General features: G+C 41.5%; 1 protein-coding gene across 5 annotated transcripts in view; it reads left to right on the top strand.

Moving 5' to 3' along the window:
• Positions 1-3,988, top strand: part of LOC112230402 (striatin) — a 90,657-nt gene extending 86,669 nt beyond the window's left edge. For all 5 annotated transcript variants that reach the window (XM_042310901.1, XM_024396691.2, XM_024396692.2 and 2 more), the window contains 2 exons: positions 39-125; positions 401-3,988. In XM_042310901.1, the coding sequence (XP_042166835.1) occupies positions 39-125; positions 401-570 (257 nt within the window). In that variant the 3' untranslated portion in view covers positions 571-3,988. The remainder of the gene's footprint in view (positions 1-38; positions 126-400) is intronic.
• The last annotated feature ends 14,445 nt before the right edge of the window (positions 3,989-18,433 follow it).

The following is an 18,433-nucleotide window of genomic DNA, read 5'->3' as shown; positions in this document are numbered from 1 at the left end:
GACATTGATTTTGTACTCATTCTGGGTTCTAATTACAGGGAAATGTATTCACTCCATGGTAGCCCACCTGGACGCAGTCACCAGTTTAGCTGTGGATCCCAATGGCTTGTACCTGATGTCTGGCAGTAAGTATTTATCTGGAAACAGAGAAGTTCTAGTGTTTTGTTGGTTAGCGTTTCATGTAATTACAGCAATATTGTTCCTTGCATAACTGGAGATACAAACTGACAGTGTGGCAAATATAATATCTGAGTACAAAAACGGAAGCCCCCTTGGATCTTTCTTGTGGAAACTTTCACTAAAAGGCAGTTGTATAATTGTAACATCTCTCTCTTTCTCTCTCTCACTCTACCTCCCTATTTCTTTACATTTTTATTCTCGCCATCCTCCACCATGTTAGGCCACGACTGCTCCATCCGCCTGTGGAACATGGAGAGCAAGACGTGCATCCAGGAGTTCACAGCGCACCGCAAGAAGTCGGACGAGGCCATCCACGACGTGGCGTTCCACCCCACCAAGTGCTACATCGGCAGCGCCGGGGCCGACGCGCTTGCCAAGGTCTTCGTATGACTGCAAATCCCGATGGCTAACAGCTGCGTCCGGCTCGAAGGACCATAAAAAAGGGGATTAGGGTGTGGTGTAACTGAAGGGAGAGATGGAAGTTGGAGCCCAACTCAAAGGCAGTGTGGAAGGAAATGTAGTGAGGTGAATGGGTAACTAGCCACTGGTGTCGAGTCTCAACCAGTGGCAGTCTAGAGTGAAGGTTAGACACCTGATGGTTTGAAGGCTGAAAGGGGTGAACGTTTTGAGAGAAGGCGGCTACTATCCTTCCACCGTATACTTCCTGTCCTGCACACACTCCCCAGCTAACCCGGGCGGGCCTGGGTGCTACAGCCAAACCAGAAGGAGACCAGTGGTCAAAGACCAAGTGGATATCCAGGAAATTCTCAAGACCTGTACTCTCATTTAGAAACATTGCATTTGTTTCCTAACTAACAGAAACACAAGACTCGTATTCTGCAACCCCACCCCAGCCACCCCTAAAGACTGCCTGTGTCTTCAATGTCGTCATTTTCAAAGATTTCATGAAAATGTGCCTTTTTCGTCAGTCTTGCAAACAATGTTATTTTACCGTTTCTGTGCAACGTAGGAGATTTGACAGTTTGTGTGCAGTGTAGGAGTGGGCAGGGCGTTCAACAACAAGTTTGAATTTATTGTCCAACACTGGACATTGTCTATTCCATTTGATCCATCAAACTACGTTTGAAAATAATTATTTTCATCGGATGTACACAGAATATGTATGACTAGTGGTCAATGTCACAGTACTGTTTCAATTATTGAACGAGGGAGTTGGGATCCACAATGCCCTCCAATCCACTGAAATATACAGTAGTGTGCAGAACTGGAGTCCCCCTAAAAAAGGAAAACTGAAAAGTAGTTTAAAGTAACCTGAAAGTCAGTTTGAAGTTGAAGTAAAGGCTAAGAGGCTGCATTTCCTTGATGTGTGATTTATTATAGCCTTTTTTATATGTCAATATGGTTTTGTATGTAATCACAACAAATTGGAAATTACTCCATTATTTCATCTCTTAAACAAGTACAAATGTAGCTTTTTAAGTAGTGCCTATTGTCCACATACTTGTTTTGCATTATCTTGAAAAGCCAACCCCATGAAAATAATTTAATTGTTTAATGAAACTTTGCTAACAAAATTCCTACATTATTAGCCCATATGAATCTGTCACCTAAGTGAGAAGCCATCCTTGTATTCCAGCTTGCTTTGCTTCACTGTTGAATCAGTGTCCAGATCTAAATTGCCTGTACACAGCCAAAACACTGACTTAGCCAGGCCACATCCTTTCTTAAACTTCATTTAGTTTCCAATTAAATTGTAAATGCTTTTATGCTTCAGTTCTCCTAGGTACAAGGAGTGCCTATTTGGTGTTTGGATGTTCCATTCTTTACGTAAATAGGACAGCAACATTGTAATATACTGTAGCAATATAAGTAGAAGCGTTAACTCTTAACAAGAACTGTCCTGTGACAATTTGCTAGCAGTAGATCAATTTCTCAAACTTTGTTTCACAATTTAACAGAATTGATTGATCAATGTTGTGGTTTGACCTAATTTGAATACATGCTGCTTTATCATGCATTTATAGTTGAACCAGACAAACTGCACTGAAAATGGTTTGCAGTGAAACAATTATTCATTTGATTGTTTTTTTCATTTGAGCTGTGTATTTATGCCTCTGTGTCATTTAAGCCAAAATAACCAACCAAGTATTGTCTTACAATGACAAGATGCTTCACAGAGAGCCTGCAGATGTGAAGTTTCCTGCAACTGCTAAATTGGCTCTTTTCAGCTTATAATGCTAAGTTAGCTCTTTTGCTAATGCTAAGTTAATGCTAATGCCAAGTTAGCTATGACTGCTAAGGTAGATTCTTCATAGATATCCTGCTTGCCACTGTGCTGAGTTAGCCCCTTGGCTCCCATTTTGACTGCAGAACTGAGGTCTCTTAGTACTCAACTGTGTTTAGGCGATATGACCAGCACTGGTCAGAAAGCAGGGTAAATGCTTTATGTAATAGCGGTTTGAAAATAGGATTTTGTCTAATTATTTTGAGCAATTACTAGTTTTTTTATTTACTATACATGGTTGGTGAAAAAGGTAAATCCTTGTTAAATACAGGTAGATATTTTTTTAAAGAATATTTTCTGTTTTACTTGAACATTTAGGAGTTATTCCTTGGGGGATTTGTGTACTTTGTTTTTTTTGTAGTTCAATGGTTGGAGATTTGCCGGTCTTATCAAAAGTTATGCCTTTGGTTGTGAGCACTACAAAACAAGACAGATTTTGTAATTTATTCTCCAAGTTGTCTCATCTGCAGTTGAACCGTGAGAGATTAGGATTTCGCTATCTACCAAATGCTTTGGTCTAAAATAAGGACTGTTGAATGACGAGGATGGATCAAAATCTGTGGGGAATTTGGTGTGCTTGCGTTGTACAAAGATCTTTTTTTATTTACTTTGGTGTCAGGTAATTTTAGACAATGTAAGGGAGAGAACAAAAACGTGTACAGTTTTAAAGTATAAAAAAAAATATTTATTAACACAGTATATTGAGTGGCTAAACATGGTGATGTGAAATGGAGTCAGTATGTATGGTGCCCTTGTCGTGGTAAACGTACAGTAGTCTCATCACAACACTGAGTAGTTGAACAAAAGAGGAATTGGTATAGGGCCCCCTGCTGCTCACAATGTGGAAGAACCATATTTCAGCAGGTTGGCTCTCATTTCATGTCTTTTAATGGGTATGTCCATGACAGAATAATGAGGGCTGGCTAGTGTTTTGTTAGTGTGTTTTTGGTCGTAGAGAACAACTTTAAATACTAGTCTTCTCCAAATCAGTTTGATTGAGCTGTTGTTTTTTGAGACAGTTAGTGTGTCTATCATGACTGCATACTGTCGTCAATTGGAATAATAATAATAACCAAGCAAACAGTGGTCCTCCCAGAACCAGGAGTCGGACAAGAACTAGGATTTGAACAAATAATTATTGTACTGTGATAGGCAGTGTTAAAGCAGAATGCTCTAGTCTAAATATAGTGACTCATATATGCGTCAAATTCACTTGTCCATTCTGAGCAGCAGAGGGTGTTGCTTACGAGCAATACAAAGTGAATGAGAAAAGATCACACAAAACAAAGAACCTATTAATAACCAATGGGAAAATAAACAAGTCCTGGGCGAAACCAAGTTTGCCAATTGTAAATCAAAAGTAATTCCCCTTTTAACCTCCAGTTGTATAGAGAATTCTTTTAAGATGTGAATTTGATAAATATGCTAATTGGACTGTACATACAGTACATATAATTATTGTCATTATAGTTTATTCTTTTTTCATGATGTATTGTATTTTTTCTCAGATGGGAGATTGACAGATTTATCAATAACAACAATAAAGGAATATGTTGTATATCATACTGGTAATGTAGTATTTGTTTCCCACCTTTAGAATAATGCATTTCATTGATTCAACATTATCACACATTTTCCATTCAAGTGTATACCTACCTATAGGAAAATATATTTGTATTTGATTAACATTTTAAGTACCCCATATTACATATTAATTGTAATCCAATTGCAATGTTTATACCTTGCAAAAGTCCTAACAATATTTTTTTAAACACAGTCTTTTATAAATAAATCTAAGATGTATATTTTTTAAATACCAACTGTTATGTGCATAAGTATCATTTGTTGACAATGTAGTACTTCTCCCAGTGTGTAAGAGACCACACACACCAGAACGATGCTCAGCCGAGCGCATTAGGGGCCGTTCCATCAATTACTTTTGCCGTGGGGTATGTCATAGGGAGCAGTGCCTGTTTTCTAAGCAAATTAACATGTAGAGTCGTTAGAAGATGACCAGAAAATGCTACCTGATATTCTGGTCAGAGGCAGCTGACTGTTGTTTTTGTGTGTTCTATTTAAGGGTTCAGTTTTGAGGCTGTGAGTTGAACTCTTAACAGATGTTGTGTACGATATTGGGCACCAGCTTATGGAGGTCATCAAAGTCCTCCATGAAGAACAAGTGCTCCTTGACTGGCTCGCTGGCTATGTCTTCTAGCTGCTCCTGGGAAGCACAAGCAAAACCAATGGAGTAGGCAATTACACCTGTTCACACACACAATACACACACCATATATCAGTTTCTTTCTCCATTCAAGTACTTCCATTCAAATGAATCCATTCTCTGTCAAGGTAGTCCCTGACCTGATTTAAATAGATGAAAGCAATAATGTGGAAAGTGAAACCTTGCTTTCATTCACTCAAGTCACCCAAATGGGACCTTAAAAATGAAGGAGAGGTGTATTTTCTAAATCTTCAAATAGGGCCTCTGCCCTGCTACAATTATTTTCCACCCCCCATTGTTCCCTCTTAGCCAATCCCCTCTTGACCCTCCCTCCCCACCTTGCTTCCGTCATATGAACGCCGTCAGTGATAACTACCATGACCTTCTGCTTACTCCCGTTCATTGTCTGGAAACTTCCCATGTGATGAACGCAATGGCAACCCCTGTGCTGGTCCCCCCCGCTCCAGTAGCTTATCCCCAAAATGGTGTCCAACAGCTCCTCCTTTCCACCATATGCCCCAAGGCCTATCTCCAACCTCTGCTCATATGTATACTGCACTAACGCCACACGTGTGTCCATGGTAGATGTCGAACGTCGACGTAACATTGGTGACAAACTTCAGTAGGGTGTCAAAGTGGGCGGTGCCCATACTGCTGGAGTCATCCAATAGGAGATGAGGTCGTGGGCATTGAGGCTGATGTGGCTGCTCACCATGCAAGGTGTGGAACACACATTCCACTAGGGGCAGCGCGGTGGAGACTAAGGATAACCAACTGAGAACGGGCAGGGAGAAGACGCCGGGCCGACACCACCTGAGGATGGGAAAAAATACAAAGGAGGATAAAGGAGAACACGGAGGTTGTCAGTTAAAGTGTGTTTAACTGATGTTTGAAATCATAAACTGAAAGATTCCTCATCAAAAAGAATGGATAATTGTGTAGAGATTAATGGAGTGCACAGTTGGATTGGTGAAAGCAATGACACTGTTGTCTTGCTTCATTGACCCAACCCTATATAGATCAGTGGCAACCTCAAAAAGGTTTAGGAAGGAGAATAAACTGGATGATCTCCATTCGAGACTATCCTACCGATGGAGCATTAAAAACTGTAATGTCGTATGTTTCCCCCTTAGTCGTGGCTGAACGACAACACGGAATATATACATTGGCAGGACAGAACAGCTACGCCTGGTAAAACAAGGGCTGGGGTGTGTCTTTGTAAATAACAACTGGTACGCAATGTCTAATATTAAGGAAGTCTTGAGGTATTGCTTGCCTAAGGTAGAGTACCTCGTGGTAAGCTGTAAACCACACTATCTACCAAGAGAGTTTTCATCTATACTTTTCGTAGCCCTCTATTTACCACCACAAACCGATGCTGGCACTAAGACCACACTCAATGAGCTGTATAAGGCCAAAAGCAAACAAGAAAATGCACATCCAGAAGTGGCGCTCCTAGTGGCATGGGACTTTGATGCAGGAAAAATTAAATCCATCTTACCGCATTTCTACCAGCCTGTCATGTGCAACCAGAGGGAAACATTTTTTAACCACCTTTACTCTACACACAGAGACACATACAAAGCTCTCCCTCACCCTCCATTTGGCAAATCTGACCATAATTATATTCTCCAGATTCCTGCTTACAAGCAAAAACTAAACCAGAAAGAACAAGTAACTCCCTCGATACGGAAGTGGTCAGATGACGAGGATGCTATGCTACAAGACTATTTTGCTAGCGCAGACGAGTGTGTTCTGGGATTCATCCAATGATATTGAATAGTATACCACCTCAGTCACCTGCTTCATCAATAAGTGCACTGAGCTAAAGGCTAGAGCTGCCGCTTTCAAGGAGCGGGACACTAATCCAGACACTTATAAGAAATCCCGCTGTGTCTTCAGATGAACCATCAAACAGGCAAAGTGTCAATACAAGACTAAGTTTGAAACCTACTACATCGGCTCTGATGCTCGTCGGATGTGGCAAGTCTTGAAAACTATTACGGACTACAAAGGGAAACCCACCGAGCCGCCCAGTGACACAAGCCAACCAGACGAGCTAAATGCCTTTGATGCTCGCTTTGAGGAAAGCAACACAGAAGCATACATGAGAGCACCAGCTGTTCCGGAAGACTGTGTGATCACACTCTCCGTAGCTGATGTGAGCAAGACCTTTAAACAGGTCAACATTCACAAGGCAGCGTGGCCAGACGAATTACCAGGACATGTACTCAGTGAATGCGCGGACCAACTGGCAAGTGTCTTCACTGACATTTTCAACCTCTTCCTGACCGAGTCTGTAATACCTACATGTTTCAAGCAGATCACCATAGTCCCTGTGCCCATTAAAGCAAAGATAACCTGCCTAAATCACCACCACCCCGTAGCACTCACGTCGGTAGCCATGAAGTGCTTTGAAAGGCTGGTCATAGCTCATATCAACACCATCATCCTGGAAACCCTAGACACACTCCAATTCGCATACCGCCCCAACAGATCCACAGATGACGCAATCTCAACGGCACTCCACACTGCCCTTTCCCACCTGGACAAAAGGAAGACCTATTTGAGAATGCTGTTTATTGACTACAGCTCAGCGTTCAACACCATAGTGCCCACAAAGCTTATCACTAAGCTAAGGACCCTGGGACTAAACACCTCCCTCTGCAACTGGATCCTGGACTTCCTGACGGGCCGCCCCAGTTGGTAAGGGTAGGCAACAACACATCTGCCAAGCTGATCCTCAACACGGGAGCCTCTCAGTGATGCGTGCTTAGTACCCTTCTGTACTCTCTGTTCACCCACGACTGCGTGGCCAAGCACGACTCGAACACCAACATTAAGTTTGCTGTTGACACAACAGTGGTACACCTGATCACCGACAACAATGATGCAGTCTATAAAGACGAGGTCAGAGACCTGGCATTGTGGTGCCAGGACAACAACCTCTCCCTCAACGTGTGCAAGACAAAGAATTTGATCATGAACTACAGGAAAAGGAGGCAGGAACACGCCGCCATTCACACTGACAGAGCTGTAGTGGAGCGGGTCAAGAGTTTCACGTTCCTTGGTGTCCACATCACCAACAATCTTTCATGGTCCAAACAAACCAAGAAAGTAGTGAAGAGGGCACGACAACACCTTTTCCCCCTCAGGAGACTGAAAAGATTTGGCATAGGTCCCCAGATCCTCAAACAGTTCTACAGCTGCACCCATCGAGAGCGTCCTGACCAGTTGCATAACGGCTTGTATGGCAACTGCTTGGCATCCGACTGTAAGGTGCTATAGAGGGTAGTGCGTGTGCAGCCTGGGGACAAGCTTCCTGCCATCTGGGACCTATATACTAGGCGGTGTCAGAGAAATGTCCAATAAATTGTCAAATACTCCAGTCACCCATAGATTGTTCTCTCTGCTACCACACGGCAAGCAGTACAGGAGCACCAAGTCTTTTTGCTCCAATTTTCAATTTAATGCGGCTGCTTATCTTGGAAGGAATCTTATTTCAGTCATTATCTAAAAGAGCAGGGAGTGTTGGAGAGGCAACAAAAATGTAAACGCAGTACTGTGAAGGGATGAGCTTGAAGACAATTCAACTCCCCCAGCTCCCGGCTTGGTGTCACTCATGGATCTTAATGAGTAAATGTGTATTATATGATTTTTATGTAGATCTACAATAGTGTTTATGTACATTCCTTTTGATTGTCGTTTTTCAATGTTTTGTTTTCAATATGTTTTTAAGCGATTCTCATGTGTTTTTTTTCGGTAAGTGCAGATGAAGGAGGCCTCTTTGTTAAGATTAAGGCTGCTATTTAATCAAAGGTTTCTCTGGTAAATCAACCATCTCTGTTTCACAAAGTAAACAACGTTTGGAGGATTACACAAATCTTACAAGGCATTGTTGCAAGAAACATATGGTGTCTAATCCCTGGAAAGTCATCCCACCCAAACCATACTATTTATGTTGTTGTTTTTCTAAATTGCAATGAGTGTCAACCTTGCCAGCCTGCCATCCTGTTGCACACAAGGAAAATATGCCTTTCAGCTTTATCAAGGTTATCTTCGATCATTTTTATGCATGTATTGTTGTCTCTGCCTGGAGCAGCTTTATATATTTTAATTGTCAAATAAGTCATTTAAAATCCTGTATGTGGCAACTCACCTACATTGGAGTGACCCCCTTTTTGGATGATACGCTCTATAGCGCCTTTAAATTTTTTAAATTTGTATTTATTTAACCTTTATTTAACCTTTTAACTAAGTCAGTTAAGAACAAATTCTTATTTACAATAACGGCCTACACCGGCCAAACCCGGACGCTGCTGGGCCAATTGTGCACCACCCTATGGGACTCCCAATCACGGCCAGTTGTGATGCAGCCTGGATTCAAACCAGGGTGTCTGTAGTGACGCCTCAAGCACTGAGATGCAGTGCCTTAGACCGCTGCGTCACTCGGGAGCCCAATTTCGGATCCCTGGGGTTGAGATGTGCCTTCAGTCCAAACTGACACTGGGAAAAACACACCTGTACTGTATTTGAACCGAGTTAATAACGCCTACCTATAATAATGAATCAATTAAAATATTGTGTCTTACATTGCAAGATGGCTGAGTAGGTTAGACCATGGTGCTGGCAAAACCAGGGTGTTATTGAAAAAAAATGGATCACTGTCAGTGTTGACATTTACATTTTTCATACTGGTCCCCCGTGGGAATCAAACCCACAACCCTGGCGTTGCAAGCGCCATGCTCTACCAACTGAGCCACACAGGTCTACAGGTGGGTAAGTTACGTTGTTTACATGAACGCATGTCCTAATGACCACGTCAACCAATATCTTGTTGTTACATTTCTCTTGTTCTCTTCTAGTTGAGGGGAAATGGGAGGCAACGCAGTAGGTCTGGTGGTGATAACAAAAGATAATTTATCTCTACCCCCCCTCTCTCTCTCTCCATCATTATCCATCACTACATCTGTCAAAAATGTCTCTCTCTCAGGATGTTCATTAAACATGACGGTGAAGGAGGAGTCCCGGAGTGTGTCCCAAATGGCACCCTATTCCCTGTGTAGTGCTCTACTTTTGACCAGGGCCCATATGGGTCTGTTTGACAGCCCTAAGGGGAGTAGTGCTGTAGTGATTACGAGAAGTTTGTAGACTACATGGGAACACCTCACCGTAGTCCATTTTCAGTTAGCTTTGACACGTTGACACCCAATCAAAGCCTAGGAGATGGATGAGTGGCCTAGCGTGCTTCCCAAAAGGCACCCTATTCACTACGTAGTGCACTACTTTTGACCAGGGCACATAGGGCTCTGGTCAAAAGCAGTGCACTAACGTTATGTAAAGAATAAGGTGCCATTTGGGATGCATTAGTAGTGCCTGTCTGTCAGCTGCAAACCAGCACTACCTCTTTTAGTCTTTCTTCTGCCCCATCTTATTCTGTTCTTTTCCTGTCCTCCTTTCTCCAACCACTGTCCAACCAGCAATCCCCCCTCTTGCCCTCCATCCCAGTATTTTGTCCAATTCCTTTTTCTTCCCTCTTTTTCTTTTCCTTTCTGCCCATCAGGCTCCATTTCTCTCTCTTATACCTCATAAAGGTAATAGGTTTATTCTGTACTTATAACAGTGGCTAGTGAGATATATCCATTTAGAGTTCAAAATACTGTTCGTAATCAGCCCAGTGGGTAGGGGGGACAAAGAATATTTTGAGATACTTAACATTTCTCTCTCTATTTTCCTGTATAGATGCCTACAGCCTAATAATGTAGTAATTATAGTGATTGCAGCCCTGTAATCGAGTTCAGTTGCGCGAAGCTGGGTATTTCAGTTACCCGTACTGAATGACGCCCATTATGGCTCAAGACACGCCCACATTGATAACCCGTAACACCTCGACCAGCAAGTATTTCTGGATCTGAAGCATCGCCCACCCACGTTCCTGCTGCCGTCAATCAGAAAGGCGAAGTCCACCATGCAGCCTGGAGACAACCCAAGGCCAAATCATTTTACCAATAAACAGATGACGACATAACATTTGAGACAATGGCCCCGTTCCTTCCTATCAACAGCTGATTTTTTTTAATGGAATATCTACGTAGGCGTGCAGAGGCCCATCACTCAGCAACCATCACTCCTGTGTTCCAATGGCACGTTGTGTTAGCTAATCCAAGTTTATCATTTTAAAAGGCGAATTGATCATTAGAAAACCATTTTGCAATTATGTTAGCACAGCTAAAAACTGTTGTCCTGATTAAAGAAGCAATAAAACTGGCTTTCTTTAGACTAGATGAGTATCTGGAGCATCAGCATTTGCGGGTTCGATTACAGGCTTAAAAATGCCAGAAACAAAGAACTTCCTTCTGAACTCGTCAATCTATTCTGAGAAATGAAGGCTATTCCATGTAAGAAATTGCCAAGAAACTGAAGATCTCGTACAACGCTGTGTACTACTCCCTTCACAGAACAGCGCAAACTGGCTCTAACCAGAATAGAAATAGGAGTGGGAGGCCCCGGTGCACAACTGAGGAAGAGGACAAGTATATTAGAGTACATTACAGTCTGACGTGACACACAACCATTAGTTTAGGCAATGCAATGCCTGCCCATCTAATCAGGCAGGAACTGGACCACAGAATGGGCCATAGACCAAGTCTCTCTCTCTCTCTCCCCTCATCTGTGAATGGCTGCAGTGCAGACACTGGCGATGGAGGCATAGATTCTTGAGTCGTACACATTCTGCTTGGACTGCCTGCACTAAGGCAGACATTGGGCAATGAATTCCGGGTAGTCCACATTCCTGGCATGCAAGTCACAACTGGCGACTAAATGACAGATTGAAATAGAGAGTGAAAGATAGAGAGAAGGCAAACACTGATGAAAAACAGAGACACGGTGTGAGAGAAATCAGCATGTGAGAAAGAGAGAGTGACATAGGAGAGAGAGTTAGAGAGAGGGTAAAGTGGGTGAGAGAGGGTAAAGTGGGTGAGAGAGAAGGGGTAAAAGAAGGGGTAAAATAACACGAAAGGCAGTCAGTCATTAATTATGGACTGCCTAAATGACCGCATTAGCGTTGTAGAACTGTCGCATAACCTGAGTATTCTGATCCACTGAGTTATGATTCTGCCTTACCTCTGCAATGTAACATTTTACATAGTTTTGTCCTCTTTGTCCCATGGGGTTTGGCCCAAGCACTACACATCAGCAGCAGAGCTGTAAAGGCAATTGTTTTAAAATTAACCTGTTTTCAATAAAATAACATGGTAATAATTTAAGGTTGCTTAATCTTAGCTTGAGATACAGTGCGGCAAAAAAGTATTTAGTCAGCCACCAATTGTGCAAGTTCTCCCACTTAAAAAGATGATTAATGATTAATCATCATAGGTAATGCCTGCAGGTACACTTCAACTATGACAGACAAAATGAGAAAAAAAAATCCAGAAAATCATTTTGTAGGATTTTGATGAATTTATTTGCAAATTATGGTGGAAATTAAGTATTTGGTCACCTACAAACTAGCAAGATTTCTGGCTCTCACAGACCTGTAACTTCTTCTTTAAGAGGCTCCTCTGTCCTCCACTCATTACCTGTATTAATGGCACCTGTTTGAACCCCTGAAATGTCTGGGAACTTGCAGGTGCCTTGGTGGAAGAGTTGCTTCTTAACACAGCGCACATCCAACCCGGAAGCCAGCCACACCAATGTGTCGGAGGAAACACCGTGCACCTGGCAACCTGGTTAGCGCACACTGCGCCCGGCCCGCCACAGGAGTCGCTAGTGCGCGATGAGACAAGGATATCCCTACCGGCCAAACCCGGACGACGCTAGGCCAATTGTGCGTCGCCCCATGGACCTCCCGGTCGAGGCCGACTGCGGCTTGAACCCAGAGTCTCTGGTGGCACAACTAGCACTGCGATGCAGTGCCCTAGACCACTGCGCCACCCGGGAGGCCTTTGAAATGTTCTTACTCTTTCAAATGACTGCTCGACTTGTTGACTGCTCGATTCACACAGCAGACATTGGCTGCAGTCCAAACACTTAAAATACATACCCTATCCCCTCAGCCCTCAAATTAAGTGGACAGTTCTGATGATGTATCATGACATCTTGCAAGGCATGTTCTCGTTCATCCCGCGTGGATTGTGTTTTCAGCCACCAACGCTTTATATGTGCTACAGTCAATTATGATTGCATGTATACTTATATTAACTATATAATTATTAATATACACCTACTGTATGATAGCGAGCAAATTAATCTGCTAACTAATGTTAGCCTGCCTAGCTGGAACTTCTGTTTTATTTCTACAATTTCCAAAAGCTAACCAAACAGAAACATCATTATTTTTACGAGTTGTTTTTGTGCCGTCATGTGCATTAATAGCACAATTTCTAAACTTATTACATTCATTTTTACTTTCACCTGTATGTTGACTTCTCCATTGATGTTGTTTATAAGGTTTGGTTGACTTCTCTTAGTGGATGTACAATCGTTGCTAATTGAATTATGGGGAGTTTCAGGCCCCGAAGTGAACATAATTGTACATTTGCAAACTCGACTAAAAACGAGGGCTGAGGGGCTTACGTTGCAAACTTCCTTTGCTTGGCTAATCATTTGGACCACCCTCCAAGATGTGCACGAGGGTGTGTCTTTTATGAGTTTGAAGTGGAACCTAGCCCCCTTTTGTGGGCTAGGTTAGGAATGCTGTGTTGCATGTGTAGCATTATATTTTCCGTGGAGTCATTACGTCATCTACCTACGTTATATAGGTATGCACGTCAGCTTTGAAATAGGTTTTGCACATCGGCGTTAAACTAGACATCGGGCCGATGCCAATGTTGGCATTTTAGCTAATATCGGCCGATTCCGATATGCTTACCGATATATCGGGCATCCCTAGTTGTAATGCAAAAAAATGTAGCAAAATGCATAGCGCATTGAATTAAAAAGGTATTGTCGGATATTATTCATCCTAATCAAACAGGTTTTTTACATGGATGATAAAGTGGAGATAATATACGACAAGTACTGAAAACAAGTACTGAAAACAATAGAACACTATGAAAGATCTGGGAAACCAGGTCTGGTATTTATAGCTTACTTTGAAAAGGCTTTAGATAAAGTACGACTGGAATTTATATGTAAATGCCTGGAATATTTCAATTTTGGAGAATCTCTGATAAAATAGTAGGTTAAAGTTATTTTACAGTAACCCTAACTGTAAAATAGTAAATAATGGTTACTTCTCAGAAAGAGTTCAACTGTCAAGAGGAAAAAAACAAGGTTATCCACTGTAGGCATATGGATTTATTATGGTCATCAAAATGTTAGCTATTAAAATCAGATCCAACAATAATATCAATGTGTTCAAATCCAGGGTTTAAAAACAAAAGGTGTCATTGTACGCTGATGATTGTTTTCTTTTGAATCCACAACTTGGATACCTCCACAGGTTTATATAGGAACTAGATACTTTTTCTAACTTCTCTGGATTACAACCAAATTATGGTAATTGTACGATATTGCGCATTGGATCAAAAAAAAAATTGTACTTTTACATTACCGTGTAGATTACCAGTAAAATGGTCTAACGGTGATGTGGACATACTCGGTATACATTTCCCGAGAGAAAGAAATGATCTCACTACAATACATGTTAATAGAAAGTTAGCAAAAATAGATAAGATCTTGCTACCATGGAAAGGAAAATACGTTTATTTGTGGAAATATGTCCCTGATTAACTCTTTAGCCATATCCTACTTTACCTATTTGTGTATGGTCTCTAAATGATATGAGCAAAAAATATTCAATTTTATTTGGAACAGCAAGGCAGGCAAAATTAAATGTACCAATTTATATAATGTATATGAATTTGGAGGGGAGAAATTATTAAATATTAAAGCATTATACCTCTCACTAAAGTCATCAGTCATACAAAGGTTATACTTAAATCCGAACTATGAATGTCTCACCCCATGTTCAATAATGGCTTTTTCCCTTTATTCAGATTACAACCTCACTTTTGGTTATTTGAAAATTAAATCCTCTCCAAAATATCGCTATTTTAAAACAAACCATAGAAGTTGGTTCCAATTTCAGTTTAATCAACCAATGTCAATGGAATATTTGTGAGTAAACTTTGTTTAAACACTTGTGGAGCTTTAAGGGCCATAATGAATATGTACAATGAGTATTTATATGTGTTGGAAATCAATCAAATGTGCACATTACTGCTGTTGTCACTGAGTTTTAAGGCAAATTCCACTATAATCATATGCTGTGTGTGAAATATGTCGATTTATGGCTAAGGTGGCAGCGACACTTCACCCAAAATGCTAAGTGACAGCTGGTTAATGTACAACCCTTCAATATAAGCTCTATTTTTCTTCCCTCTAATATAAGTTCAAACAGGTTGATCACCTGCTTCAACTCCCACTGAATCCCCAACAGATCAGGCTAAATTCAATTCAACCGGCCGCATTTGGTTCAAAGCTTTCTGTGTGTGGTCCGGTAATCTGTAATGTATGGTGATGGAGGAGATTAAATGGGTAATGTGATTTCCGAAAGGACACCGACAGACACAAACAGAGCTGAGGACTGTCCTGTACATCACCACTGCAGAGTTGAAACAGGTCCAAGGCGGTTTGGAACCTCTTCAGTTGAACCAATATGTGAGAGAAAGAACATGTCACGACTACTCACGACGCAAGTGAAGTAATATCCCCACAGAAAGAAACAATCTTAATTTAACCGTGGTCTAGACTAGTAAACTGTTTGTTGCAGACATTACAGCAAGCTCCAATATCAGGCTAAATAATCCTTGAAGACCTGAGGTGTACTGGAGTCTGTTTGCATTCTACTGAATTATGGCATAAAGCGTATACAGGTTTACCTACATTGCGTGTATTAACAATTGGAAGGTTTTGAAGAATTGTAGTAATGACTCTCTTCTTTACCCATTTGAGGAATCACAGAAAGCAGGAACAGTCTAGTGTGTCTGCAGTATGAGCCCACTGTTTTTTTAGCACACAAAAAACAGTATATTTAAACCCTGGTATAGGGGAGTTTGTTCAAATGTATGACCCCAGCCAGACTATACACTTTAGCATCCATCCTATAGAAGAATATTCATGTCCAATGGAGGATAAGTACACAAATTGTTAATAACACTGACTGTTATTCTAGGTGGCAGGTACTATTTGTCACTACTGTGACATACAGTTGAATTCAGAAGTTTACATACACGTAGGTTGGAGTCATGAAAACTCGTTTTTCAACCACTCCACAAATTTCTTGTTAACAAACTATAGTTTTGGCAAGTCGGTTAGGACATCTACTTTGTGAATGACACAAGTAATTTCTCCAACAATTGTTTACAGACAGATTATTTCACTTATACAGTGGGGCAAAAAAGTATTTAGTCAGCAACCAATTGTGCAAGTTCTCCCACTTAAAAAGATGAGAGAGGCCTGTAATTTTCATCATAGATACACTTCAATTTATGACAGACAAAATGAGAGAAAAAAATCCAGAAAATCACATTGTAGGATTTTTAATGAATTTATTTGCAAAATATGGTGGAAAATAAGTATTTGGTCACCTACAAACAAGCAAGATTTCTGGCTCTCACAGACCTGTAACTTCTTCGTTAAGAGGCTCCTCTGTCCTCCACTCGTTACCTGTACTGATGGCACCTGTTTGAACTTGTTATCAGTATAAAAGACACCTGTCCACAACCTCAAACAGTCACACTCCAAACTCCACAATGGCCAAGACCAAATAGCTGTCAAAGGACACCAGAAACAAAATTGTAGACCTGCACCCGGCTGGGAAGACTGAATCTGCATTAGGTAAGCAGCTTGGTTTGAAGAAATCAACTGTGGGAGCAATTATTAGGAAATGGAAGACATACAAGACCACTGATAATCTCCCTCGATCTGGGGCTCCATGCAAGATCTCACCCCGTGGGGTCAAAATGATCACAAGAACGGTGAGCAAAAATCCCAGAACCACACGGGGGGACCTAGTGAATGACCTGCAGAGAGCTGGGACCAAAGTAACAAAGCCTACCATCAGTAACACACTACACCGCCAGGGACTCAAATCCTGCAGTGCCAGACGTGTCCCCCTGCTTAAGCCAGTACATGTCCAGGCCCGTCTGAAGTTTGCTTGAGAGCATTTGGATGATCCAGAAGAAGATTGGGAGAATGTCATATGGTCAGATGAAACCAAAATATAACTTTTTGTTAAAAACTCAACTCGTTGTGTTTGGAGGACAAAGAATGCTGAGTTGCATCCAAAGAACACCATACCTACTGTGAAGCATGGGGGTGGAAACATCATGCTTTGGGGCTGTTTTTCTGCAAAGGGACCAGGACGACTGATCCGTGTAAAGGAAAGAATGAATGGGGCCATGTATTGTGAGATTTTGAGTGAAAACCTCCTTCCATCAGCAAGGGCATTGAAGATTAAACGTGGCTGGGTCTTTCAGCATGACAATGATCCCAAACACACCGCCCGGGCAACGAAGGAGTGGCTTCGTAAGAAGTATTTCAAGGTCCTGGAGTGGCCTAGCCAGTCTCCAGATCTCAACCCCATAGAAAATCTTTGATGTTGCCCAGCAACAGCCCCAAAACATCACTTCTCTAGAGGAGATCTGCATGGAGGAATGGGCCAAAATACCAGCAGCAGTGTGTGAAAACCTTGTGAAGACTTACAGAAAACGTTTGACCTCTGTCATTGCCAACAAAGGGTAGAAAACAAAGTATTGAGATAAACTTTTGTTATTGACCAAATACTTATTTTTCACCATAATTTGCAAATAAATTCATGAAAAATCCTACAATGTGATTTTCTGGATTTTTTTTTCCCTCATTTTGTCTGTCATAGTTGAAGTGTACCTATGATGAAAATGACAGGCCTCTCTCATCTTTTTAAGTGGGAGAACTTGCACAATTGGTGGCTGACTAAATACTTTTATGTCCCACTGTAATTCACTGTATCACAATTCCAGTGGTTCAGGAGTTTACATACACTATGTTGACTGTGCCTTTAAACAGCTTGGAAAATTCCATAAAATTATGTCATGGCTTTAGAAGCTTCTGATAGGCAAATTGACATTGTTTGAGTCAATTGGAGGTGTACCTGTGGATGTATTTCAAGACCTACCTTCAAACTCAGTGCCTCTTTGCTTGACATCATAGGAAAATCAAAAGAATTCAGCCAAGACCTCAGAAAAAAATTGTAGACCTCCACAAGTCTGGTTCATCCTCGGGAGCAAATTTCCAAACGCCATGTTCCTCTGTACAAACAATAGTAGGCAAGTATAAACACCACGGGAACACGCAGCCATCACACCGCTCAGGAAGGAGACATGTTCTGTCTCCTAGAGATGAACGTACCTTGATGCGAAAAGTGCAAATCAATCCCAGAACAACATCAAAGGACCTTGTGAAGATGCTGGAGGAAACAAGTTCAAAAGTATCTAAATCCACAGTAAAACGAGTCCTATATCGACATAACCTGAAAGGCCGCTCAGCAAGGAAGAAGCCACTGCTCTTAACCTCCATAAAAAGCCAGACTACGGTTTGCAAATGCACATGGGGACAAAGATAGTACTTTTTGGAGAAATATCCTCTGGTCTTGTGCTGCCATCCTGTTAGAAGGTAACAGATTATTTTATTACAATGGTTAAATTGGATTTTCATTGTGTTCAATGGTGTTATTTGCCCCCTAGTGGCGCTTTCTGGTACTTAGAAAGACGACGCAAACAGGAAGTACAGAATTTGTTTTG

Source organism: Oncorhynchus tshawytscha, linkage group LG32 (assembly GCF_018296145.1).
Source record: "Oncorhynchus tshawytscha isolate Ot180627B linkage group LG32, Otsh_v2.0, whole genome shotgun sequence".
Lineage (NCBI taxonomy): Eukaryota > Metazoa > Chordata > Actinopteri > Salmoniformes > Salmonidae > Oncorhynchus > Oncorhynchus tshawytscha.
This window is presented reverse-complemented; position numbering and strand designations above follow the sequence as displayed.